This window comes from Xiphias gladius, chromosome 15 (assembly GCF_016859285.1).
Source record: "Xiphias gladius isolate SHS-SW01 ecotype Sanya breed wild chromosome 15, ASM1685928v1, whole genome shotgun sequence".
Lineage (NCBI taxonomy): Eukaryota > Metazoa > Chordata > Actinopteri > Istiophoriformes > Xiphiidae > Xiphias > Xiphias gladius.
Genome location: NC_053414.1, coordinates 11,010,420 through 11,036,987, shown reverse-complemented (window position 1 = coordinate 11,036,987; position 26,568 = coordinate 11,010,420). Strand labels below are relative to the sequence as shown.

The 26,568-nt window shown below is 38.7% G+C and overlaps 2 protein-coding genes across 4 annotated transcripts in view; both read right to left on the bottom strand.

The window, feature by feature from the left end:
- Nucleotides 1-1,223: 1,223 nt before the first annotated feature.
- tmem192 (transmembrane protein 192) lies at nucleotides 1,224-13,930 on the bottom strand. Of its 3 annotated transcripts, none has more exons than XM_040145041.1 (6): nucleotides 13,757-13,930; nucleotides 11,973-12,128; nucleotides 10,889-11,150; nucleotides 10,664-10,786; nucleotides 2,665-2,770; nucleotides 1,224-1,990 (listed from the first exon to the last, which is right to left on the bottom strand). In XM_040145041.1, the coding sequence occupies exons 1-6, from the start codon at nucleotides 13,784-13,786 to the stop codon at nucleotides 1,876-1,878; spliced, it is 792 nt and encodes a 263-aa protein (XP_040000975.1). In that variant the 5' UTR covers nucleotides 13,787-13,930; the 3' UTR covers nucleotides 1,224-1,875. The 3 variants fall into 3 exon arrangements, with proteins under 3 accessions (XP_040000975.1, XP_040000976.1, XP_040000977.1); XM_040145042.1 differs by having other exon boundaries at nucleotides 11,973-12,125; XM_040145043.1 differs by having other exon boundaries at nucleotides 11,973-12,125; nucleotides 13,868-13,914.
- A 1,246-nt stretch (nucleotides 13,931-15,176) lies between these two features.
- The window catches only part of LOC120800511 (LIM and calponin homology domains-containing protein 1-like), a 34,489-nt gene continuing 23,097 nt past the window's right edge, over nucleotides 15,177-26,568 (bottom strand). The window contains exons 10-23 of the mRNA XM_040146662.1: nucleotides 26,290-26,328; nucleotides 24,777-24,906; nucleotides 24,470-24,627; nucleotides 23,645-24,296; nucleotides 22,457-22,786; nucleotides 21,192-21,294; nucleotides 21,002-21,027; nucleotides 20,358-20,450; nucleotides 20,051-20,252; nucleotides 19,816-19,915; nucleotides 19,109-19,183; nucleotides 18,850-18,958; nucleotides 18,414-18,516; nucleotides 15,177-16,607 (exon numbers count right to left, since the gene is read on the bottom strand). Of these exons, the coding sequence (XP_040002596.1) occupies nucleotides 16,582-16,607; nucleotides 18,414-18,516; nucleotides 18,850-18,958; nucleotides 19,109-19,183; nucleotides 19,816-19,915; nucleotides 20,051-20,252; nucleotides 20,358-20,450; nucleotides 21,002-21,027; nucleotides 21,192-21,294; nucleotides 22,457-22,786; nucleotides 23,645-24,296; nucleotides 24,470-24,627; nucleotides 24,777-24,906; nucleotides 26,290-26,328 (2,146 nt within the window). The 3' untranslated portion in view covers nucleotides 15,177-16,581. The remainder of the gene's footprint in view (nucleotides 16,608-18,413; nucleotides 18,517-18,849; nucleotides 18,959-19,108; nucleotides 19,184-19,815; nucleotides 19,916-20,050; nucleotides 20,253-20,357; nucleotides 20,451-21,001; nucleotides 21,028-21,191; nucleotides 21,295-22,456; nucleotides 22,787-23,644; nucleotides 24,297-24,469; nucleotides 24,628-24,776; nucleotides 24,907-26,289; nucleotides 26,329-26,568) is intronic.

Below are 26,568 nucleotides of genomic sequence, written 5' to 3'. Positions count from 1 at the left end.
TTTTTTCCAATACAGGTAGAAGCACCAGAAGTACAGTGATCTAAGGAGAGAAATATCACTATGAAGCAACTGCGGAGTGTGGCACAAACACCATGGATGGATCCCAGTACCAAGACATGGAGGAAAAAACAAACAAACTACGGGACACCACGAAAATGCCATCCAAAGACTATGTGTGTACTATATATATATGTAGCTGTTTATATACACACATCCAGCAGAAGTGCAACAAGCAACTTCAGCTCGTGCATGAAGGACTGACTGAAAACAAAAAAAACATGACATGTTACTGTATAGCAGTTTGGTGGCCACAGATCTATGTGTGTCCAGTTGCAAGCACCTTCCCTCCTCGTCTTTAAAAGCCAATACTACTTTCACTTTCACGGACAAGGGATAGGGAGCTACATCATCATCTATCTTTAAGTAATTTAGACATTCCACTGAACAGCTACGGACCAAAGAGCTGGAAACATCTTAGTGACTGCAGCTATGATGAACACCACCCAGATGGTATTCCTAAAAAAGTGTTTATAATGCATGTATGCACTTCAAATGTTTATTGAATTACATTTTAAAATTTTTAATAAAAAATGTGTAAAGGTACTTTTTGAGATTCTATTTGTGTGTATGTGCATTAAAGTAACAACTGACTATAGGTCCAAATAAATGTGGCAACTTTGAGGATAACAGTTAATGGTTATTGTTAAGACTCAGGTTTTAAGCCAGACTTGATTTAAATTTGGGATACTTTTAGTAAGAACAGAGTAAAACAATCTCTGTATTTGTGTAATCTAAAAGCCCCGGATCAAAACACTGATCCTGATACCTGTAATGCACTGGATAACTCACAATAGAAGCCACATGGGAAAGAAGTCGTAAATGCTGCACTCCCCGTGGAGTTACGGACGCCAGAGCATAAAGGAATCACAATGGGGAACAAACACCAAGGGCTCAAATGACGACCTCCATATTTTGTTAATGTAGATTCCCGTGACTTTTGAATTTTAACACTGAAAAGGTGAGGCGGGAAAAGGCATTCACACCAGCTAATGTTGACACTGAAGTGTTCCTGTTGTTTGGGCTATTTCTCTTACAGTGCATTATACAAGATAAACACTTGTCAAAATACAAAGCAGTAGCCACTCACTTGGGTTTAACTGAAGTATCCTGTCAATTCTCATCCCGAAAAGGCTTTAAACTTAAATGAAATAAAGAAAACATGAGAATATTAAAGATTTATTAGAATCTGATCGCAAATACACAAACTAACTGATTGAACAAATAAGAAAAAAATGTCAACATTTAATGCATTTACACACATCCAAGCAGATAAAAATACCACTTGCAAACATTTTACAACATTATTTGATCTCTTTCTCTTGTTTGACCCTGATAAGTGATAACCTCTCCCTCCTGTATCTCCTGCGCTTTCAGTCCCTCCTTAGTGCATATGTTCTCTAAAACAATTTGGCTTCCTCTGTTTCTCTCTACACACTAACACAAGCAGCAGCATACATGGGTCGCTGGGGGTCGTAAAAGAGCGATAAAAACCCCTCACCTCTGATCTGTGACCCATGACTCCTCTCCTCCTCCTCCAACTTCTCCTCTTTAACTGTCCTCCACTTTCGGCTCACCTCCTCCTGCGTTTATCTGTCCATCTCAGGTGAGATGCCCTCCCGTCTCAGTCTGTGTGTACAGGTGCATTTGTCTTTCTTTAGTCTTTCATCCAGTGTTTCTCATGGATTTAGTCCTTTCTTTTAAACCCACAGATCCTCTCTCGGGTGTTAAAATGATCAGGCTCTTTCTCCAGAGCACTTTCTTCTCCAGATACGGTGTCGGCTGGCTCAAAGGGAGGAGCTGGAGGCCAGACTGTGGTCAGTGCTGAGCAGTGAGGTTGAGCAGCCTCTTGCTCAGTAAGGTGTTGTGCTGCTTCAGGTACTCTATCAGGTCGGCCTGCTTCTCGACCACCTCCTCCAGACTGGAGCCCTCTCTGTGACACACAGAAATAGCACAAAAGCACTTTTAGACAGTCTGGTGATATTCTATATTTTTCTTTACTGTCCACAAATCCCATACAAAGACTAAAACCAGCAATGAAATGATCATATGTATCACTAAGTATACTAAGTATTGCCTGTCCAAAGGCCGATACAGTTTATTTGTCTGTGCCACAGAACTCTATAGCTTTCCAAAAATTATAAAAAAAACACATCAATGGTCATGTGAAATGATTGTCATGTTTTGGGAGAATATGCCTTAGAGACACTATAGGTTATGAGATTCCTATGGACAGGAAGTTATTGTATCTTGTATTGATAACAGAAGAAGTTCTAATGAAATATGACTTCTACCTCTGTAAAAATGTACTGGTTGCCTCCAAAAAAAGCGATAACTCAAAGCTGGTAAAAAGAAGAACTTCCCAGTCAATGGATGGACATAGTAAGGAATAGTTACCGTACGTGATGGAAAAACTGACATTTTTCCTGAGGAAAAAAAATTGGAAAAATTGGAAATTGGAAAAAAAAAATTTCCTGAGGAAAAATGTCAAGGGGGAGATTTTCTCTCTCATGAGACGAACACGTAAAATTACCATCAGCTTTATGTAACATGGTGCATGTCTGAAAGGGAGAGACAGGTGCGTGCTGCTGAATGAAATCCGTGTACCTGAAGCCGGTCTCAGTCGGCAGATTAGTGATACAGTTGGTGTGCGAATGCTCTTCTTGGCTCACATCTGGTGCAGCTCGCTCCCTGTTGAACCGCATCACCTTGACTAGAAAGGCAAACAAAACGTCTTCAGTCAGTTGCACGAGGACATACAGACATTATCGAGCAGTGAGGGCTTTCCTACAAATGGTAATAACCCAGGTGAGAAACAGCACACATTTGTTTTTGTTTTTTTTACTGTTTTCCATCCCTTTCCCTCTCCTAAACACACACGGGCTGTTGTATCCTGCACTTAGTCCTTATGGGCCACCATATCCTGCACTCAAACCTGTAATTCTCACACCCTAAACATACACCTTTGCACAAGGGCTGGGGTTAGCAGCAAGGTGTGAGTTTGGAGGGTACAGTAGCAATAAAAGGAGCCAGAGCCAAAATATGGGATGAATGTTGGTGCTGTTTGAATGGAGATAAGGCTGTGGTGTGTATATGTGTGTGGATGCAGGCCGAGGGTGTGAGGAAGAGCAGAGGGAGGAGCTGGCTGAGTACTGATAAGACTGAGTGTCATTAGCCAGAGGAAATTGTCAGGGAGGTTCTAAAGAGCGCTATCTTTGCTTTGCTACATTGCAGCATCTCAGCATCCACACTCACACTTAGTCCATAGAAATACTGCACATTCCTGCATAATGAGGCCCTGAATCTGTGTTTGTGTGTGTGTTTGTGTAAGTAAAGAAATAGTAAGCAAGTATGTGCTAAAGACATTCCAGAGAGGCAGAGAAAGGAGTGTGGTGGAGAGAAGAGTAGAAGCAGGTAAAGGGACAGAAAGTGATGCTGAGCCTGCGTCTCCTGAGTGTGTGTCGCAGAAAACGACAACGCAGAAAGGCAAATATTTACAATGAATACCGTCGTGGTAAAATCCAACCATTTCCCAAGATTTACATACGCTAAAAGTCTTTTCAGAGAAGGACACAAATGGACAAATGTTTCCATGTATAAACGTTTCTGAGAATATCCAGGTTAAGGTAATATTTTTATTAAAACAGTTATTTTCACACTGACCCGTTTTCCCCAATAACTTGACTTTATATTATTAAAATTTATATATATTAAATGGGTTAATAAATGTTTAGGAAGTATGTATTGCAGCCGGTGGGAGGCACCTTTTTAGCTACAGAAAATGATGGATTTACAATTACATTATATTTACAATTTATGTTAATAGAGTTACTTTGATTTTTAACACCACTGACAATGGTGCTGTTCATCCATTGCCTTGCATGCATTTTACGCCGTTAACTTTGTAGCTTATGAGCATTATTAAAAACAAGCAAAAAAGAACCAATAAACTCAGAAATGAAGCTGTGTCAACCAATTTTCTTCTGTGGTACTGACTGACATTACAGAAACAAACACATCTTATCAATATTATTTTTATTTGAGGATAATGCATATTTTTAAAGCTGCAACAGTGAATTTAAAGAATATCAACACTTTTTTCCTCCCTTAAACGTCCTGAACTTTATTTGGAAGGATATGTTGCAATCAGGAATACTGACCCAATCATTTGGAAAAATGGAAGGTTTATTATATTTGAGGTCTGTAAGAGAAGTGCATTTATTTATAGTGAAACTTCCTATAAAATACACAAATTTACTTATATACTGCTTACATTTCAAAATAATGCAATTTATTTTGTATCATGTGGATTAAGATTTAATGTTTCCTTTTCCTTACCTTGTTCACTTCTACTTTTGCTAGGCCTGATGCTGCAGTAAATGTCACATATTTATGCTGATCTGAATCTGAATCGGTCTGTTTTTGGTATGTTTTTTAACTTTATTTTTGCTGTCATTATCATTAGTCTCCGTGGTTTCTCATCATAAATATTGTGTGCATTCCACAATAATTTGTGAGACTGACTAATGTAACATTGTACTGTTGCATCATGTAATGTTGAGTATTGCATGTCTGTTAATCAGGTTGTGTTTGCTGTGGTTCTAACCATGGGTTTACCAAGATAACTTGTAACATGCAACAATACAAATTTAATGAAGAAGCCCAAATATAGATAAGGGTGAAGTGTTTGGATGATGGGTGTTCAGGAATTACTTAAATCGGGTTGATGTCTGGGGAGTTTAGTTAATTACAGCACGGGGCAAAAAAAAGATAAAATAAAAGAGACACCAGGGTGGATAGATAGATAGATATAGATAGATAGATGGATGGATGGATGAATGGAGGGATGGAGCAGTGTAAAGGAAGTGACACATTTCACACGTCCCTGTTAGATACTCTCACGGCTGGACAGACGGTGCTCAGACCTGGTCTACTCAGATCTGAGAGGCTTCAATCACCCATCAAGAGATGGACATTTCCAGGTGGTAACAGTGAAGCTGCAGAGGTGCCAACAGCTAATGGTACCACACATATTGCTCAACAACTATGCAGTGCCTGTGTTGAAACTCAAAGAACTGGAAGGAAATGGATCCCAACCACCAGAGAGATTGATATTGAATAGAGCAGTGTGAACGGCTTTCAGTTCAAAGTAGTATTCAAGTGTAGGGTCTACTGGGGAAAAAAAAACCCTGCTCATGTAACTGTTTCATGTGTAGGAGCTCTACACATAGGACAAGATTCAAAAACTTGGTTCAAGGTAAAAGCCTGAGGAGTTGCTCAAGCTTTCCTCAGACTTACTAGACCTTTGTTCCACAATAAGCAACACACATTCAGAAATTCTAAAGCTTATAAATGAAAAAAGACCAGATATTTGTGTAAGTAATGAACCTATAGTTTTCACTTCAAAATTTTGAGTGTGGATGCTAAGCTGAGAAAATCATTAATAACTCATTTGTCCACAGTTACAGTTGTGGTACTTTCAGAACAGGAACACAGCTTGTAAATAAGTTTAATGGTGGACTGGCAGTAATGGGGCACATGTTACTCATTTCCAACTGCAGGAAAAGACATTAGACGACCTGTTTGGGTTGTTGGTGTGAACCACTTAATATCTGGCACAACCGTTACACCGACATGAGCTTTATACAGGTCTAGCATTGCTCATTTTTTTCATAAAGAGGTTTCTATAATAACTACAAGGGGACAAATGCAGGGTTACTAACTAATGGTTCAAAACAGTAAATCTATATTACTGCTAACTTATTACAGGTGAGTCAGTTGAGTCTTTTTCCTCACAGAGCCTTTCTAAGAGTGGAGCTTTTCATAAAATAACTTAAGAATGTAACTTACCCTAAATTGATTACAGAAAATAAATAAGTAAATCTGACAATGTTAAACCTGATTGCTGCTGAAGGAGGTATTCCCCAGCTCTCCAGCTCAAGAGCAACTCTGCAGGAACCACTTTTACTGCTGGCAAACACCCAAGACATCCCTATTAAAACCGATTCGTAGTTCTGGTGTAGTGATGTGCATGGACTAAGGCCCATATTATCATTTATGGTGCCTCTGTGATCATGTTGCTACAAAATTCTCATTTTGAGATATTGTGATTTATAGCTGGCGTGTGTTAAATAAGCTACATTTTACCAAAGGTTTAAATTATAGGTTTTGTTCTTGGGAAAAAAATTACTTAATGAAATGAATCTGTGTGTGTGTGTGTGTGTGTGTGTGTGTGTGTGTGTGTGTGTGTGTGTGTGTGTGTGTGTGTGTGTGTGTGTGTGTGTGTGTGTGTCTGTGTGTGTGTGTCTGTGTGTGTGTCGACCCTTTGCCCTGCAGTGCTTACACTAAGTTCTGACCGGGCAGAGAAGAGAGATGTATTCTAGGTTTAGCCTTTGAAGGCCAAGGCATGGCTTTGATGTGCATGGAGGTCTAGAGAGGAGAGTGTATTCATGTTAAAATGAGAGAGGCAGAAACATACAGAATACCTCAAAGACACACACACACACACACAAAATCAGCATGCACTTCAAAGAGAAGTTGAACGAGGCCTTCCTGTATGGCCTTCATAGCTGCAGGCCTTATATTTCTCCCTCTCTGTCTCCTCTAAAACGAGAGCATTTCTTTCCTTTTCATGGTTTCACTGATGTCAACTTGACTCTGCATCAGTCGGAGAGTTTGCGTGTGAGTTTGTGTTTGTGATTTAAAAGGTTTGCGCTGCGAGGCGTCGCTCAGTTTGCGTTGTGCCTGACTGCACTGATCTGAGCTGGAATGCGATGGGTGAACAGAGATACCCCCCTCACCCACTGGATCACCCTCACTGTAAACACAGGGACAATTTGTGTGAGTGTGTGCGTGCGTGCGCGTGTGTGTGTGTCCGTCCTTTTGTGTTTGGGTGGAGCAGACTCAGGGCTACCCTTTGGCTAGGTTAAATCCTAATGCCTCTTATCTTCTCTCCTTGCCTCTCCGGTATCTCCATCTCCCATCTGTGCCCTTCAGCTGCCAAACACAACTTTAATATGGATTTCCTTTCAATACACATTCTTCAATATCAATATCCTCTGATAGAGCATCTTTAACAGCAGTTTTCCTTTACAGGCTGAGAGGAAGACCACGGTATTAGCCCTCCCCAAACATTCTAGGCAATATACCAATACTTACACTTTGTTTAGCATGTATATCAATGTGTTAACATGTCACGGCATTTTTAAAATTTTACGATGAACATATGTTGTCTAAAAAACATAATAATTACTAAGTCAGATTTGTCACACAATGTGGAACGCCGGTAGTTTGGCGGTTTGCCGACCATGAACCACTATGTCGCCGGTTCAAGTCCGACCAGCGACCTGCGTTGCATCTCTCTCACTCATTTTCTCTCGTCTCTCTACTGTCTATAATAAAAGGCCCCAAAAATACTTTAAGCAAAAACAAAAGATTTGTCACATAAGGATTTCTGAAACACCCATACTGACAATGGGCTGGGGATTGTGTCACCTCTGCTAATATGATACCTGAGTGTTTGTAAAAAAAAAAATTTGAGAATGTTTTTCTTCAAAATTTTAGTCATTAACAAAATCATCCAATGCATATTGGATTAACTTTCTCTTAAAACGAAGCAGGTGTAAAAGAACGGTTCCACAGTAAAACATAGTCTAAAATTTGCAAAATTATGAATTACTTTTGGTGTGGGTCTGTTTTTGATTTTCAGTGCTACAGCTGATTTCGGTCTGTACTCGAAGCACACTGAGGTTCCATTCCCCTAATCTGAAGTTTGACTTCCTATTAACATGCAGCCTGATGTGATGGACATCAAATAGAAAACTGGAATTTTCAAGTGATTTTCTCATCATATTTTGTATATAGATAAATATTGGTCTCACACAAAGGTCATGATTTTTATTTAAATATTTTACAGCCCTATTATAGAGTAACATAATAGCAAGCTGTTGCCTTTCTGTTTTTTTAATTTCACAATGTTTCTGGTAAGGCAAGTGCATCACTCCCTTAAATTTGGAAGAATCCAGGGATGCTGCAAAGTATGTACTAACATTTTCGAAGGTTTTCCACAAATTGACACTTTACTATTTAGCTTTTACGAGCAGTATATAAACATCTAATAAATTATTTATAAACTACTACAATGTAGTTGTACGTAAATATAAGTGTTTACTAATGTTTCTGCCAACAACTATAACTCCTCTGTGAGTGAGGCTGGTGTACACACAGATAATTACTGACATTATAGTAAAACACAGGTGTAGTAATATAAAATATGTCTCCACAAGTTATACTTGTTGATGAATAATCTACATAAATAAACACATATAAATGTTCTTACATCGAATACAGCTACATTATAGTGTGTTATTATCCTCTAGTTAGATGTTTAATGCTTATAAATGCTAACTAGGGAGTTAAAGTCAAATTTTACACCAGCAACACGAGTAAAGCATTTGATAAAGGGCTGTTTACTACAACAAGAAAATGCTGTAGAGATGACATTTAATAACAAGACTAAACTAAAATTTTTCATTATTAAGTTATTAAAGGCCTGCTGCAGAATTCAAACTTACACAATATAATACAAAGTAATAAAAGACATTGCGCTGAATCATATCAGGGAATGTTCTGTGAAAACCATCTTAACACAGCAGTGACTTCTAATTTTGCCGATCCTAATGGATGATATCATGACAACCAGAGCCTGACCAACCTCTCAGCATGTGAGGTGTCACCTGTTTTATCTGAGGCATGTGCAGAGAGCATACTGGGGTAGTTACAAATGTCTCCACCGGAGTATTTCATCACACTTTGACACTTTTTCAATTAATCCAAAATTCAAACTGTATTTCTACAAAGGCCTAAAAAGAAGAAATTAATACAAAAACTTTTCGGGGTAAATTTGATTAACCCATGGCTTTATTGTCAATGCAAATGGATTTCACTGCTCTCCCACGTGTTTTGGGTTATTTATTCTCTCAAATGACTTTTTCACGGTGAATTAATTGAAGGGTTACAGTATGTTACTGCAACTTTAGGCCATTTCAACAAAGCTACCAAAATTTTGCACCATATGGAGTTAATAACTGGTTATCAAGCTCTAGGGCAGAGGGAAAAAAAAGACAGCAGGCATGGGTATCATCCAACAAAGTTTGCATGGTGTTTGCATCAGCAGTAAAAAAAACAAAAAACAACAACAAATAAAATTAAAAAAAAAACCTAAAAAAAAACAACCCAGCAGATCAGCAGAGAGAGGGGGAGAGAAAGAGGGAGGGAGGACAGAGAGCTGAATGGCTGATTGTCATGCTGTCAAGTCTGAAAAGGGCAGGGCAGGTATTGTGATGCGAATGTGCTCAGATTGAGAGTGGGGGTAGTGTGTGTGTGTGTGTGTCTGTAATGTAATCTGCAGGGTGTGTCTCTCCATATATCACCACTGATATTACTACTAACATCCACAGGGAAAACTGACCGAGCGTGAATTATGATGCAACACTAAAACAAAAACTCACTCTGCTTGTAAATTATTAGATGTGAACTGACTGGGCAAAGGTCTCACTTATCACTTATCCCAGCATAAGGGAAATGGGATTGGGGGGCATGGCTACAGAATATTGGTCTAAGGCATGAAATGAGTCAGTTCACAGACTTACAGTAATGACAGGAAAATACACATTATGAGGGTTATTTAATAAAGCTGTTAAGAAGTGGATTGTGTACATCGCTCACATGCTACCTTTTATACTGCTGCTGCCTTTACATTCTCTAGTCTGGGTGCCTACATAACTGCTGTATCACAGTTTCTTTACATTTATATTGTAGGTCATTGTATTATTACTGTTCTTTTTTCAATAGTCTTGTATTTTTAATCACAAATTAATTTGTTGCTTATTTTCTCGTTAAACCGATTTTGTCGTTTTGTGTCCCAGAAAAAAAACGGTGCAAAAGGTCCATCCCAACTCCCAATGCCCAAGGTGACGTCTTCAACAGTCCAAAGCCTAAAAATATCAAGTTTAGTATCTTAGAAGACTAAAGTAACCTAAATATTTTCTGGTCTGAGAAAATGAATCGAGATTTTTGAAACATTTTCTTTTAAAAAAAAAAAAAAAAAAGATTCTGTGTTTTTAATTGATTACCTAAATTGACTAACCGATTAATCGACTGATCATTGCAGCTCTAGAAGGGACGATGTGACCCAGAATATAACTAACAAGAATTTTGAATTTGTTTGCTTTTTCTAAGTACTTTTTTCTATGTCTATAAATATCAGATGAGTGTATACCGATATATGTACTTCAAGGTATGTATCTTTTTTGCTCAAATTTCAGTGTATATCTGTTTTAGCGGGTCTCTTGGTTTAACGGGTTGTAGGGTCTAACTAGGACAACAGATGGGTGTGTGTATGCATGTATATATGGGCAGGTGGCTGTGTGGCTTGGTGAGGAGGGAACAAGCGGTTTACGGTTGGCCGTAAAGACTAGGACGCATGTCTATATTGAGAGTCCACGGATAAGAAAAAAATTGTGCAATAAAACTTCACTCAAAAACATAAAAGTTTGCAGAAATAATGCTGTTAACACTAAAGAAATGATAACTGAGATCAGCTTACCTATGTAATAGAGCAAGCATGGCACTGCCACCAAGAGTTCCAACCCCAGGATGCTGAGCAGGATGTAGGTTTGCACAGTGAGTGATAATTTAGCGGCCAGAACAACCAACAGCAAAACATTCCCTGGAAAACAAGCACACATTTTTCCTTTAGCCTTACTGCCACCTTGTGGAGAGAACTTACCTCTACATGAGCAGCAAATGGACAACATGTGGGCAGTTGTACCTGCAGAGTGGACGGTGAGTGGCAGGTGATTCAGCCCTTGCATCTGTCTGTAGAATTGCAGGTATCCTCTCCTTCTGGCTCGACTGTGGTGGTGCTGCACACACTGAGTGAACACCAGCACCAGCACCCACAAACCCACCTTCCCGAATACAATAACACTGTCCCCTGGCACGTTACCCAAAACACTCTTACACACCTCCACCTGGCCAAAGTTCAACACGCACAGCACTGCCACACACACTGACAACACTGCGTACACAACCTGAAAAGAAGAAGAAGAGAGTAGTGGAAGTGAGAAAGATGTATCACACCAGCACATACTATGACTATTACTATACATAGAAAACAGAAAAACTACTGTGAGTAACCTGGTTAAGAGGACAGATTAGATAAATGCCAGTACACGTGCTGCATTAGTCATATTATCCTCTAAAAGAAATTAAATTAAAGTTTTAATATACAATTACTGTAAGGCTGCAACTTACAATTACTTTCATTATCGACGAATCTGAAAAATCATGTTCTTAATTACTCAATTAGTTGTTATGTCTGTAAAATTTAAGAAATTTGTTTTACAAAAATGCCCATTACAGTTTCCCAGAGCCTGAAGTGACATCTTCAAATGTCTTGTTCTGTCCAACCAAAAGTCAAAAACCTCAACACATTCAGCTCCCCATGATATAAAACGGAGCAAATCAGCAAATCCCCACATTAGAGAAGCTGGAGCAAGAACATGTCTGCTATTTCTGCTTGAAAAATTAGTCAGATGAATAATCGATGATCAAAATAGTTGCCAATTAATTTTCTGTTGATCGGTGAGTTGACTAGTCATTTCAGCTCTACATTATTGTGGCAAAAATATCACAATAACAATAGCACCATGATATCAAAATAAAATAATATAATTCTTCTTCTCATTCTTTTAATTTTTATTTCACAAGTAATTCAGTTTCCCCAGCAGGAAAAATTTGAGCTTTTTCTGTGTTAACCCACCTTGTACGAATGTTTACAATGTCAGGTTACTGCTGATATTAGGAAATAATCTCATTACTACAGTGTGTGTGTGTGTGCGTGCATAGCATACATGCAGCAGAGACAGCAGGCAGGCATGGCAATATGTGGGTACAGTCTGAAACTCTCTCCTGATGGCAGAGTGGAGGGCGTCAGCGGAGATCAGAGGTCCATCCACTAGAGAATCTTCCTCTATACTCCGTGTCATATCTACTGAGGTGCCTGCCTGCTGAAATGAACACCATATTATTATAAGGTTAACAGTACGCTGTCTTCAACTGATAGTCACAGTTCTTCCACCATTAATTAATTAGTTGATTTAGCTTCTAAAACCTCTCAGATTATTCTATTTATCTCTTGCAGAAATTATAAATAACGTATTTCTATATATAAATATACACTCCACTTTATTAGGTACAATCCAATACAACGGCTCTGCCATAAAGACTACTTTAATGATGCCTATAATGTTCAGATGTTGCATTATATTGAGGTGTTTCTTATATACATCCCGCCCCCCCCATGTAAGGTTCAATAGAGAGGAGGAAAAAAATTAGAAACACCTTTCAATATGATGTAGTCCAGTACAACACCATCTCCGAATATGACCTAATCGATCAACATATAACTTAATCTACACATTTCATGTCATTACACAGCTGTCATATTGGATTTTATTCGCATTGGACATGTGTACCTAATAAAGTGGCAATTGAGTGCATATTTCAAATATACTTTGTCTACCATGTCACCACCACTGTCTCTACACATTCACTTTATCTGTGCACACTAGTCTAGGGTATCATACTAAATATAACTTTCTAACTTTCCACTTGTTTTAGTTGTGATTTTTGCATATTTTTCTATTTAACTGTATCCTGTTCCTATTTGTTTGGTCTGTTTGTAGTATTGCTGTAATACCAAATTTCCCCTCCAGGGGCACATTAAAGTTTTCTCTGATCTGATATAGTGTTTCATTATCGATTAATCGGCCTATTTCTTTTTCAGTTCATTATTTTGTCAATAAAGTGTAAGAAAATAGTGAGAAAAATGCATGTTCACACAGCCCAAGGAGATGTATTCTCGGCAAAATATCTAGTTTACCATCATGCGTGACTAACGAAAGCTTCAAATTCTCACGTATAAGAAGCTGGAACCGGCAAATGTTTGGCATTTTTGCTTGCGAAATGACCCCAATTATAAAAATGGTTGCCCTTTTCTTGGTCGGTGAACTAATCGATTAATCGACTAAATGTTGCAGCTCTAGCGTGCAGTATTTAATGCAGTCATATCAAAATCTAGTGCTTATGTAAGACCAAACCATATTGTTTCTTCATTTTTCAGTAACGTCTAAAAGGCTCTTTCCTCATATGTTATGTAAACTGATTCAGCTGACAGGCTTTCCTTTCCCTCTTAGTCCATGAATTGACTAGTGTGTGTGTGTGTGTGTGTGTGTGTCTAACCTCTGGCTGAAAGAGAAAAGAACTGTTTGCTGTGTTTTATCTGCCACCGCAACAATCTCAAATTAAATGAATAAATAAATAAATAGATAAATAAACCATAACCAACACACGAAAACAGCCGAGAAGCCACGGGATAACTGACAACAAATGTAGGTTTTAGTACGTGTTAGAGCTGTTCAGGGCCAATGTTCTGCTAATCCGATAATTTGTGAAAGATTACTGTTCTACTAAAACACATTACAGTCAGATTTAGATTTACATTTTGCTGTTTTGTTTTGTTTTTTGGGGGGTTTTCTTTTTTTAGCTGTCAGCTCTATCTAGCTCCCGGGCTAACTACCGCACAAACTAACCGTTGACATTTGCAACCGGTTGACCTTAAATTACTTGTACATACTGCATAAAGCGAGCGTCCCTTTGAGTCCATTTTGTTTGATATTTCCACACGACTGAAGACGATTTAAAAAAAAAAAAGAAAAAAGAACAACAAAAACAATCATTAGCTTACATGCTATCTATAAAAGGGGCGGGCAGGCCAAGATTTGTAAGTTTCCGGTTCCCCTATTTTCTGGTCTCGTTCCCTTTCGGACGTTGGTTCCTAGCACAATGGTTTCGACAGAGCTGCATCACAACAACAACAACAACAACAACAACAACAACAACAACAACAACAACAACAAAAGAAACACCTCCACAATGTCATGCGACCTGGTGCAACAGCCTTACAATAAATACATAATGAGACAGTTAGCGATACTGTCACAGGTGTTTTTTTGACGCATATGTATGTTAATTTGTGGAGGTGTTTTCCCAAAGCTAAAGGCTGAGTTATTTGAGTAATTTTTCACATTTTTGCTTCAAAAATGACTTTTCAATCTTTTTCTGTCAATCACCTAATCGATTCATCCACTTAATCATTTCAGCTGTGTATATGAATGGTGCAGATGTCTGCTTTTATTGTAAAACACACAAACACACACACAGATGCAAATATTATATTTTTGTCAATATGCATTTAAAACACAAAATTTAAAAAGAAAAAAAGCATATTATGTGTTTTACACAGGTTTTTGTGATTGAATAGATAGATACATAATCTCTGATCTCAGGTCTGGTGTCGTGTAGGCAGTGATGGAAAGTGCATTACTTGACTATATCCATTTTATGCTACTTTGTACTTCTACTTCACTTCATTTTAGAGGGGAATGTTGTACTTTATACTCCACTACAATTATCTGACAGCTATAGTTGTGAATTATTTTGCAGATTAATATTTGACATACAACACATGGGATGATCTTGTAAAATATTATGTTATAGAATAAGCTATCCAACACATACAAACATACAGTATATATTTAGTAATTGAATTAGCTACACCAGCTACAACATTACAATGCAGTTTACGCAGCAATGCATCAGTAAAATATCTGGATAATATACTGTAATATACAGTATAATAATATAGCATTAACAAGGCCACTCTGCTGCATGATGAGTACTTTTACTTTTAACACTTCAATGCGATGCAAACATTTTGTAAATAAAACTTCTGTACTATACTATTGTTTTACTAAACAATGATTTTGAATGCATGGGTTTTACTTGTAACAGATTATTTTTACATTGTGGTATTCATACTTTTACTGAAGTATCTGAATAATTCTAACTCCACTGTTTATAGGTTGATCTATGCTCGGACAATTTACTGTAAAGTCACAATGTATTCACCCCTTTAACTACAGACTTTTGGCTCATCTTAATTAAAACTCAAAACTCAAAGAAAAAAAACAGACAGCATCCCATTTAAAATATTTTATTGATAAACATACACTTGCTATAAAAGACAATGAACTAGGCGCTCTATTCCTCTGAGTGATGAAGACGCTGTCAGGTGTCCAGATAGAGGCAACCACACAGAGAGCAGTTCAGCTCAGACTCTGGGGAGGCAACACTTGTGATAGAGGCAGATGAGGAGAGATTTTAGGACATTGTGAACTGATATATTATCAGGGTGTAATTAACAGGGAATCCACAAATAACTGTGTCATTGGTTTAGCTCATGGGAAAGGATGGAAGAGAACAGAAGGTGGTTAGGAGTGGCTGATCCATTTGACTTTCTCTTTTTTTTTTTTTTGCTGGTACGGAACTGTGCTTCAAGTCAAATCACACATTGTATACATACCCACATACCTACCTATGCATTATTTCATACACACATGCACACAAACGCACACAATGTGCCAAGACCCAGAGGTCTTTGTGAGTGAGAAATACTCCTGCACATAAAGTACACTAGCCCTCGCATTCATTACATAAGGCACTGATTGAGATGCAGTCAGTCTATGAGAATAAACAATGGCTAAAACGTCTTAAAGAGAAAATATTTAAAATCAAAGGAACAAATACTATTACTTCATTCAATGCATTCTCATTCCCGTAAAATGAATTAAGAAAGAAAAGCTTGTGTAAGTTAGAAAGATTCCCAAAAATTCTAAAATATTGTTGTGATGTACAACATACAAGAGGAAAGCTAAAGTTCAACTGTTGACAAGATAACAACCTATGTCAAACTCACACTATCCATCTGAGCAATACTCACAATAACTTATATATGTTCTTGTTTCATGCAGAAGTGTAAACACAAAACCCAAAATGAATGACAAAGTATGATGGGTAAGGCATTATAATGGTCAAGCTACTTCAAGTTATCCAACCCAAACCAGTTTACGACACACTCGGAGTGGAGTCACGCGATCAGTGCAGAAGCAGGGGTTAATGAATCAACATTTTGAGACTGCGTTGTGTTAAAGACAGTAGCGTTTAGCTCGTAGCGTAAGATGTTTAGCTTGTTACAGAACAGATCCTTATTTTTGTGTCTTGACGGTGCTACGTATGGATGTCCTTAGGCCTAAACATACTGGTTTTCTTAATTATGTCCATGCTACACATAGTAAAAGGAAGTGTATACATGTGGACAGTTAAGACGCACATACTATACTGTATGTGCATGTGATGTTGTGTCTTTTGTTCCACGTGTTCTGCTCTCAGAAACATCCATAAAGCTGCTTGTGCATTTCAGGAAAGAAAAATGATGATGATTCCAAAGTTCCGAAGAGATTCCGAGAGTGTTCCAGAATGTGATTCAAGGTTCTAGAATCGTTCTCCGCCCAATCGCAGACTACGACGGTGATGGTGGGGTTCCAGTTCTAATGCAGGTCATCATAGTGTGGTGGGCTGTCCTCTGCCTGCGCGCACACACATGACAATGCATTAACCTCTGTACAACTGTCTGCTCTCGTAACCTATTGAACTTACCCGTGTTTCAGCAACAAGGACATGCTCCAACACTTATTTTTGTCTTTTCATGTCCTTTCTACACCAGAAGTGGAAATGTGTGGCATTGTGTAGATCGACACAATGCAATGTGACCACCTCGCGCCTACTTTTTTGTCAAATGTCAGACCAGTTTTATAATATAACGTAGAGCGTGAACGACTGACAGAGCTGGAAGAAAATGACAGACTTTCCCTTAGAGCAGATCAGAGGGGTGACTGGTCAGTGTGTTGGTTGGGTGTTGGCTTTTGTGTATTATTATGTGTTTATGACAATATGAGGTCCTAACAGAAAAAGTTTGTTTGATTGTTTGCATTTAAACATCTGCGACTATAATATTTCTTCACCCACAGAGTCACAGTGATGCCTCATTTTGGTTAATCATACTATTAGACACAGTCTGAGTTCCCATGACATGGGCTTCTTATTGTATAACAAGTTTATCATTTCAAATGATATTATCAATAAAATACATATTACATAAATGGGTGAAAAGATGTTTTGATTCATAAATCGGATTTCAGACCAACAAAGTAAAAATCAGCTGGTTTAGTGATTGTTTATTGGAAATAATATGAATAACTTAATAACCAATAAGCATCCATTTTCACCAAAGTAACAGCTACTGCATCATGCAGCGAGCGATTTGAGCTAGTTAGCTAGCTAATGAATGCCAAATGTAAGTTTGCGCCAAAGATCGTCTTTTTAATCTGTGTGTTCCCAGCACGGAGAAATTTATATAAGGCTGTGCGGACCAATCAGGACAGAGACTTTTTACTTGTATTTACTCCAGCCAGCAACAGAAGCCTGAATTTAAAAGACAAAACCAGAAATGAGACAACTGAAAAAAATGGGCAGGCCGCATAAGGTCAATAATAAGGCTATGCTGTAAATGTCTGAGCTGTCAGTGGTTGTCTGATCTTATTCTTGTAGGAGCCAGTTTGTTAGACCTCTCAAATAAGGACATTGGTGAGTTAATGTTGTCAGTTTGGCTTACTCTATTAACCTTACTTTTTTTTAAGGTTAAGCCCGTTTATATTAATGGGTAAAGTTTAGAGTTAGGTTCAGATTAGAGAAGGGGTTAAGGTTAGGCATGTAACAGTGAGGACTAAGGCTAATATAAATTTCAACAGAAGACTCGTTAGGAAAGTGTGAAAGCAGTAAAAAGTTGCTTTCAGTAATCCAGACAAGGTGGACTGTGTCACACAGGTTTCGTATTTTTCTGAACTCGACTTTCTGCAGCAATTAGCCAAATTTAAGACTTTTAAGGACATTTTAAATACCACATAGAAAGAAAGTTAATACCCGTTTCTCAGTCACACTGGCCAAAGTGTGAATATGAGCACCTGTCCCCTCTTTTATCAGGTATCAGGGTTTCATGTGCATTTGGAAAAGAGATGTGAAGAGTGTGACGCGCATCAGGATCAAGTTCTCAGTTATGGCTAGTGATTTTAGCATTGCTAATGAATATGTAAAAGTCAATTCCACATTTTTTGAAATTAAGAAAACCTCCGCTTTGTAATCCTCCCTCTCTACCAGAGCCAGCCTCTTGCCAGCTTCTTGAATGTGGGGTAAAGAGCTGGTTGATGATTCTCAGGACTAACATAAAATGACTAATATAAGACGAGATATGAGTGTACCATTGTGTGTCAGTCTGTGTGCGTCTTTCTGTGTCTTTATGTGTGTGTGTGCGTGTGTGCGTGTGTGTGTGTTCTCACCCCGAGATGCAATATAGCACTCATGACAGCTGAGCAGCCCATTACGAATCCTTACGTCAGTCCCGGCAGTGGCATCACCCAGCTGCCCATCACATACTCCACACTGAGCAGAGAAATACAGTTAACGACTAACATTAATCATAGGAAGGATTGTTTTAGACAACCTCTTCAAATGGATGAATATGTCATACAAACATAGAAGATGGGCACTATCAAAGATATTTATTTCTGCTATTTACTCCTGCATTATATCCACCATCTTTTTTATGTATGTTCACTACCTTGGAGATAATTGTGATTTAGTACACATGCTTTAGTAAACTCTGTACATCTTCAAAACCTTTACACAGAGGCCAAATGCAGCTCCTGTATGAAGTTAAATAAAGAATAAAGTTTTATAGTTAGTGTGCATGTTTGTACTAGGATAATACAGTACCTTGAAACACTGTATGTGGAAAAACAGTCCCAGTGTATCGATGATCATGGCAGCTCCTTTTCCCAGAGGTTGAGAACAACCAGAACATAGTCTCTTCCCACTAACACACCTACACAGAGACACAGCCGTGTAAAAAATGGGCAATAATCCGGCTACCAGTCCTAATTCACCACATTTAAGCCTCTCAGTCAATCACTCAAACAGTGCCGCCTTCTTTTCTTTTCGACGTGTTATTCTGTATGTGTGCATGTGTCATTACCTGCTGGGTGAGGGAGGCTGTGGTGATGAGGAGGAGGACTGCTGTTTGCCTGTTACAACATCATGTGATCCAGACCTGTGGTCAAAAAACAAGAAACACAATGGAGACCTTGCATGCGTATCCAAAACATCTGTAACATGTTTGTAAAATGTTTCAGTGAATTCAGATGACAACTGTATATACGTAGGAACAGAGAAGAAAGAATAAATTATGTATATTTCAAGTTCACTGTTCAAATGGTTGCCATGTGGACATAATATACATTCATGTAGGGCTTCCAGTCATTTGTTCTCCATTAGAATCTTATAATATGGGTACAAAAACACATGCTTAGGTAATGCATAGCCAATTCATGCCACATGACGACTGAATGCATGAATTGATACATATATATATCATGAATTCCTGTTGCTCACCACTGAGAAGTGACCAAGCCACTGTGATTTTATGTCATTAGTTAAAGGTTAATGGATCATCAGCTAATGAATATTAACTCATGGTTACTTCATACATTAATTTATATGCGAACAAATTAGCTGAAACCCCGTTACATTGAAAGGGGCATTTCAGATCCATTCATTTGATCAGCCAAGTGTTACTAATATGTGAAATGAGAAAAATAACAGAAAGGCAGCAACAACAAAAAAAAACTTCACATACATTCTGTTTCATGCAAACATAAATACGCACAAAGCATCCTGGCATACCTTTTAACACCATGGGACTGGTTTAGCTGTGGGTTGCGGTCTAAAGACGCCGTCTTCCACAGTTCCTGTTTCTTTGGAGGTTCACCATCACATGCAGAATCTACAAAAACAAACCATGAAATAAAACTGTATCACAGACACTCTGAGGAACACATGGTTGTACAGAGCCTGAGCTGTGCACGAACACATGTGGACACCTCCTGCATATCAGTGTGTAATTCTGCGTGAATCTCACCCTGGAAAAAAAGCAGCTTCGATCTATGCTGATCCTCGTTCCCTGCGGAGATTCTTTGGCCGTTTTGCTGCAGGAGAACACTTCTCTTCTCCATCTCGTTGTTATCTGAAGCTGATGAAGTCCTCTCTGTCTGGCCAAACCGCTTGTTCAACATGCCAGTGGGATTGAGGGGTGTTACAGTCTCCTCCAGAATCCGTCTTTCCTGGAAGAAGCGGAGACAAAATAAACACACAAAGAGGAAGATATAGGACACACAAAACCAGGAAACAGTGTGCCTTATTTTAAGTGTGTCAGTCTGTGTTTGTACCTCCTCATTGTGTTTTCGCTCCTCCTCCTCCACCTCTAGCTGTGCTTTTTCCCACTCCTTCTTCAGCTTCTCCTGTTCTCTCTGGTATTGCTCCTGCAGAGGGACACTGTGCATGTTAATTACAGTTATGCACAAAAACACAAATATGACAAACAAATAAACACATCTACCATATACAAACATCCAGAAGAGCCTGTGTCGTCGGTGTTCTGCTAAACATTCACGGAGCCATGCACATACACACAATTCCACAGGTGTACCTGTAGGAGGCGCTCCTGCTCTTGTTGCCACCTTTCCAGGCGTTTACGCTCCTCATTGGGGTCCCAGACCCAGTGATTAACACGTTTAGCCAAGTTCAACATGGGGGTCTCAATCTACCCAGACCCGATCAAAAAGGAAACACACACAAACACACACACACACACACACACACACACACCCCCAAACACACACACACACACACACACACACACACACACACACACACACACATATACGGACCAAAAGGACAGAAAGAGAGGAAAGGTGAGAGGACAAGTCTGACTACAGCGACTTCTGAAGACGAAGGGTCAGGACAGGGTCAAATGTAGGAATGAAGGAGAAACAGAAAGAAAAAAAAGTTGGAACTGCCCTGAGATACTCACAGTCATACTGCTCTCCTCAAGTCCTTCTGTGGAATAAGAAGAGAAAGACAAAATAAAATTTACAACTGCTAAAAGAAATCGTACAGATGTCTGCAGGGAAAATTACCTTACATTTACACAAGTATAAATTATAGTTCTGCAAATAATAAGTGATTGAAAAGAGAAGCCAGCTGGAATAAAGCACTTTTACCTGTGACAGTGGGAGAATATTCTTGCATGCTGTTGGTTGATGTAGCTGACTGAGCCTTTTCTTCCTGTGCTGGTATCCCACTCACTCCTGTGGTTCCATTGACCTGAGAGTTGAATATTCAACTAAATGAATACAACATTTCCTGGAAGCCAGCTAACTTAAAATTGGTCTGCTTGTCCTGTGCCTACTCATATATTTTCTAAATTATTTAATGGACCATGCTGTGGTTTTTGGATGTATTCTACCCAACTTAGTGAACATTACATAATAATGAAATATCTACTCAACATTCTCTCAAAACACAGTATAAGATTTTTGATGTTTTAAAGTGTTTTTCCCTTACCCTCCATTAATGTAAATGCAATAAAATCAGGTTAAAATTAACCTGGAGAGACTCAAAGCGCGCTTTACATAGGCCATCCATCACAGCCAACAACTCAAAAGTGTTTCAGTTCAGGCTCTCTCCACTGCGAATTATAACTTTTACCCGCTTTGAGACGATATAAATTTCCCGGATGTAAATTGAACTTTAACAAAACATTCAGTTGTACTTATTTGGTATTTTAATGTAAGGGGAGATAAAAAATTCTGCTCAGGATTTGTGCAATCGTCACGTGGTATGGTTGAGTTTAGTACTGACTGTACTTGTGTGACTATTTTTTAATTGTGTAATGTATTATGTCTGTGAATTCCCTATTGCATTTGTTATTTTTAGAAGTACCATGCACACAAGGCAAATTTCCCAATAGGGGCATGAAGTATATTTTATTCTCTCGACATTCAATTTGAATTATTGGCTTGTGGTATTGTAAATTCACAAATTCAATTCATTTCCCTTAATAATGTCCAGATTGGTGCACAGGCATGCCTCCAGGGTTTAATTTTCCTCCAACACAGCTAATGAATAGAATGAATCAACAGCTGATTCTCATGTCTCTGGTGTCAAAGATTTCCGTAAACACTTGAATGCTCCAGGAGGGAAGGTTCCACTTTCATCTGTATTTCCATGCAGACAGTAAACACAACAGAATTTTCACTGTGATGAATCATCTCTCTCAAGCTAGACAGAAGTTTCTGCAAGTGGAGTTTATAGTGCAAAGGTCAGAACTGAAACAATAGTCCGCCTTAAAAACATATTCAACAGTCTAAAATCCAATGGTATCCTTTTGAAAATGGTCAGTAGGAACGTAAAGTATGCAAGATTCATAGTAAATGGGTTAAACCACAAGAAACACAGGTATTTAACACGTCACCTGAGGTATTACCTGTCCATTGATTTGGATATCCAGGTGATGAGGCTCCACGAGAGTCTGCGTGAGCTCTGTAACAATAGTTGTTGTGATGATACGGTTTCGGCCTCCAACCAAAGAGCTGATGGCAGAGCCTGTAGAGGTGGTTGACTTCTCTGTCTCCGGAGGTGGCAGCTGCTCTGCTGTCTCCCGACTTTTCACAGTCTCCTCAGGGGGAACATCTTTCTCTGTCTGGTTGGAGGCATCGTCTTTAATCTCCTGTAGCGAGTGCTGAGGGGAGGCAGGTCGGGTGGACACAGATAAATCCTCCGTTGCCTCGCCATTCACGCGGACCAACCCGTCCATCTGAGTGGGACACACACAAAAGATCGGGATGGTGAGGATAGTTTGATCGTGGAAAGTTCACTGCTCGATTTTCTTACTTAGTGAGAGTCACACAAACTCATGGATTCCATTTTTAGGTGTATGTGAGCAGTTTGAAGATATGGTAAACTTGCTTAGCTCAGTGGGTGTTTTGGGATCAGGCAGCTCCTGTTGAAACACATCTTCTCCAAACCCCTTAGATTCATTATTTTACTTTTTTGCCTATTGTTAAAGTTTTCTCAACAAACGTCTTTAAAAAAAAAAAAAAATCACAAACTATTATGGAAATTACATTGCAAAGCAATGCTAATTACAGAATATATGTAAATAAAATTAAATAAAACCATGAATAAATGAGCGAGCGTGTTCTGCGACCTGAGCAGCAACCAGAAGATCTATGCAAGTATATAAGTATACATATTTGTATTCATCCAATATGTAAAAAGGTTGCGGATCAGAGGACTGACCTTAAATTATTTCCCATCCATAGAGAAATGATTATCATAAATATCCGAATCACAACATGTTGTTCAGAAAGGTGAGCACTCCTCCTTGGAGAAGCTCAAAGAAGCATTTCTGCTTTTTGAGAAGCTGATACTTGTTGCTACTGACAGAGCTAAACAGACTTATTATTCAACGCACCTTCAAACTGCATGCACAGAAATAAAGACTGCATCCATGTCACTGGGTAAGAAGTCAAAATGGCAAAACTTCCTAAAAGCTACAAACAACTCCTTTAATCTAAGCGTGAGGGCAGGCACTTGGGTGAAATGCTAAAGTCTCAGTGATGAAGTATCAGATGATGCTTACTGGTATGACTGACTGATATCACGCTCTCACCTTGACAGGTTTATGTCCAGACGGCATGTTTCCGGGCTGGCAGTAGGGTTTGGCTGCCAGGAGGGGGACAGGTCTGGAGGGCACAGATGGTGGGGAGGGGAGTGTGTGTACCGGCTGTGTGGTGTGAGGCTGCACTTGTGCGATCTGAGGCGGTGTGTGCTCGGTCTGAGGCTGTTCATCTCCTGTAGTCGGATGTTTCTGCTGTATGGTTGGAGACTCTGTCGGTTTGGATTGAGGTTCATTAAGTTCTAATGACTGAGGTGGTATATTTTGTAAGTTTATGTCTGTGGCGAGGGGACTGTTAGGTGTTGGGGAGCTGGTGGAGACAGAAACTGATGTCTCGTGTTGAACAGTTGCTTCTGACTCCATTTCTTCAGGTTTTGTGTGCCTTGGTTCTGTTACGACAGCTGGTTCTGGTTTTCGCAGAGGTTCTGATGTTTCAGAGTCATTATTAGGTGATGAGGGCTTGTGCTCTTTGTCCACCTGACTTAGGTGCACTTTGGGTTTCGAGGTGGATCTGGGCAGTTTTAGGCTGTCCAATGTTGCGTCGCTGATGGTGAAGCGGAGAGCGTAACGCTGCAAAACCATGGCTGCCTCTTCTGGAGTCGCTGCATTCCTGTAGGCCTCACACAACTCTGCCTCTCTGCGCTCCCTAGAAAGGAGGAGTAAGCAGAGAGACACAAAAAATTTGGTGTCTAGGCAGTGTTTTTGATATTGTATGTTAATTTATTCAAGGATCGAGGTTTAAACTTGGCTAATTTAATGAGTTTATCTCATGTTAAGGGCCATTTGCAACACTAAAAAGTGCCTCAATATCATACTTACTTCTCCTCCAGGATCTCTTTGTAGGTCTTAATGCTTTTCCTCTTGCTGCCATCAACTCCCTCCTCCTTCATCCTCTTCTCCATCCTCTTCCTCTCTTCCTCTTTCTTGATCAGCTCCTGTGACGCACTGCGACGGCGATTCTTCCAGCGAGCCAAGTCCTGTCACGGGTTCACAGAGTCAAATAACGGTAGAGTTAATCCAGGATATTGCTTTTATTTGAATATGCTTGAGAACATAATATTTTCCCCTCTATTATTTCAAAGAAAACAGCTGTTCTTACTCTATCTTAATGTCATAAGTTTCTTACATCTTGCCAGTGGTCCTCCTCTTCCCGAAGGCTGTTGTACTGCTCTTGCATGCGCTCATATCGTGATTGGCTCAGTGGGGGTAAATGTCCCATCTCTTCCTCATTAAGCATGTCACTCATACTAACACTCCTAGACGGGACAGAGACAGGATAATCTTGTATAGATTACTTAATCACTTGAGCCAACATGCTCACTCTGTCAAACTTGGCTATGGAAAACAACAAATATTTAAATTTGTTTCAGACATTGTTTACTTTGGTGAACATCGGTGTCTATTTCAAACACAAAATTTCGCAAAATATATGCACTGCAACCTAAAAAAAACAGCACACATTCAAAGATCAAAACCAGCAGGGAGGGAAAAAAAAAAAGAAAAGAAAAAAAATCTGCCCGCTTGTCAAAATAAATGAATGACACAGTCAAAGATTGTCTGCTGGTAATTTCAACCTTTCTTCTACAAGCTATGACTACACAACAAGACATACACAACCAATAACAGTCCACTAATCATAAAAATTGCATTATCATTCTTAATGTTCTTTTCTGTATATTGTGGATTTATATTAGTTGCATATGTGTTGACCCACACCTCCGCACAGTAAAAAAAAAAGTTTTACTTGTCGATAAACTAATCACAAGGCAATTAAACAAGCAGCTGAGCAAATTAATAAACTATAATTGTCAAGCCAAACGCAGTCATTCAACTGAACAATAATGTGTTAGTTGAGCAGTTTGTATTAGCGTATGCAGCTTTAACTAATTTAGACAAACAAGCAAAAAAACAAAACTACATAACAGAATTCAGTGGTGGAAAGCTACTACGTGCATTCACTGTAGCGCACCAACAGTAAATGTAAAACGTTTAGGTACTTGTGTATTTCCATTTTATACTACTTTTTTCTTCTACTTTCTTCTCCACTACATTTATTTGATAACTTCCGTTACTTTGTAGATTCAGGTTAATAAAACCAAATACAATTAAAAAAATAAACTATGATGTATCAAGTTCAGACTTTATTGATCCTCTGGGGAAATTCACAAACTTCCTAGCAGTATATAAAGTAATTAAAATCAGTTCCACCTTTACCAGATGCAACATTAAAGTGATGAACACATTATTGCATCAATAATTACAACCCTGAAATGGTCTATTTTTCATGATGAGTAATGGTCCTTTTTGGTACTAAGTATAATTTGATGCTAATACTACTGTATTTTTTCTTAAGTCAAATTTTGAATGTACGTCTTCTACTTGTAACACAGTATTTCTACATTGTGGTATTGCTACTTTTAATTAGGTAAAGATCTGAGCACTTCTTCCACCACTGACAGAATTAAATTAAAAATACAACTTAAAAGAAAAATATGACCATAAAATCTGAATGTTAGTGATAAGTAATAACTACAGTGTTACTGTTTTGTATATTCGTATTATCTTGCAATCTAACATGCACAGCGTGTACATGTTGCTACCATGCAGAAGCTCTACCAGGTTCACGCTTTAAGACTTACTCTGTGTCCTCAGACATAAAAGAAACTCGCTGGCTCATCCTAAAACAATAAAAGAATAAAATGAATGAGAGGAAAGAACAGGTGAGGGAAAGGGGAGCATGGTGTCATGTAGGACTGCTATAGTCACATCTCAAAGGAAGACTTCAATTAAACATTTGCCAGCAGTGCAGAAATAACACTAGTTGGTAGTAATAGTTTAACTCTCGTTCACTTCTATTCACAGATCTAGTAAATATGTGAAATAAAAACAGACCGGTCTGATGGTAACAAATCTGAAAA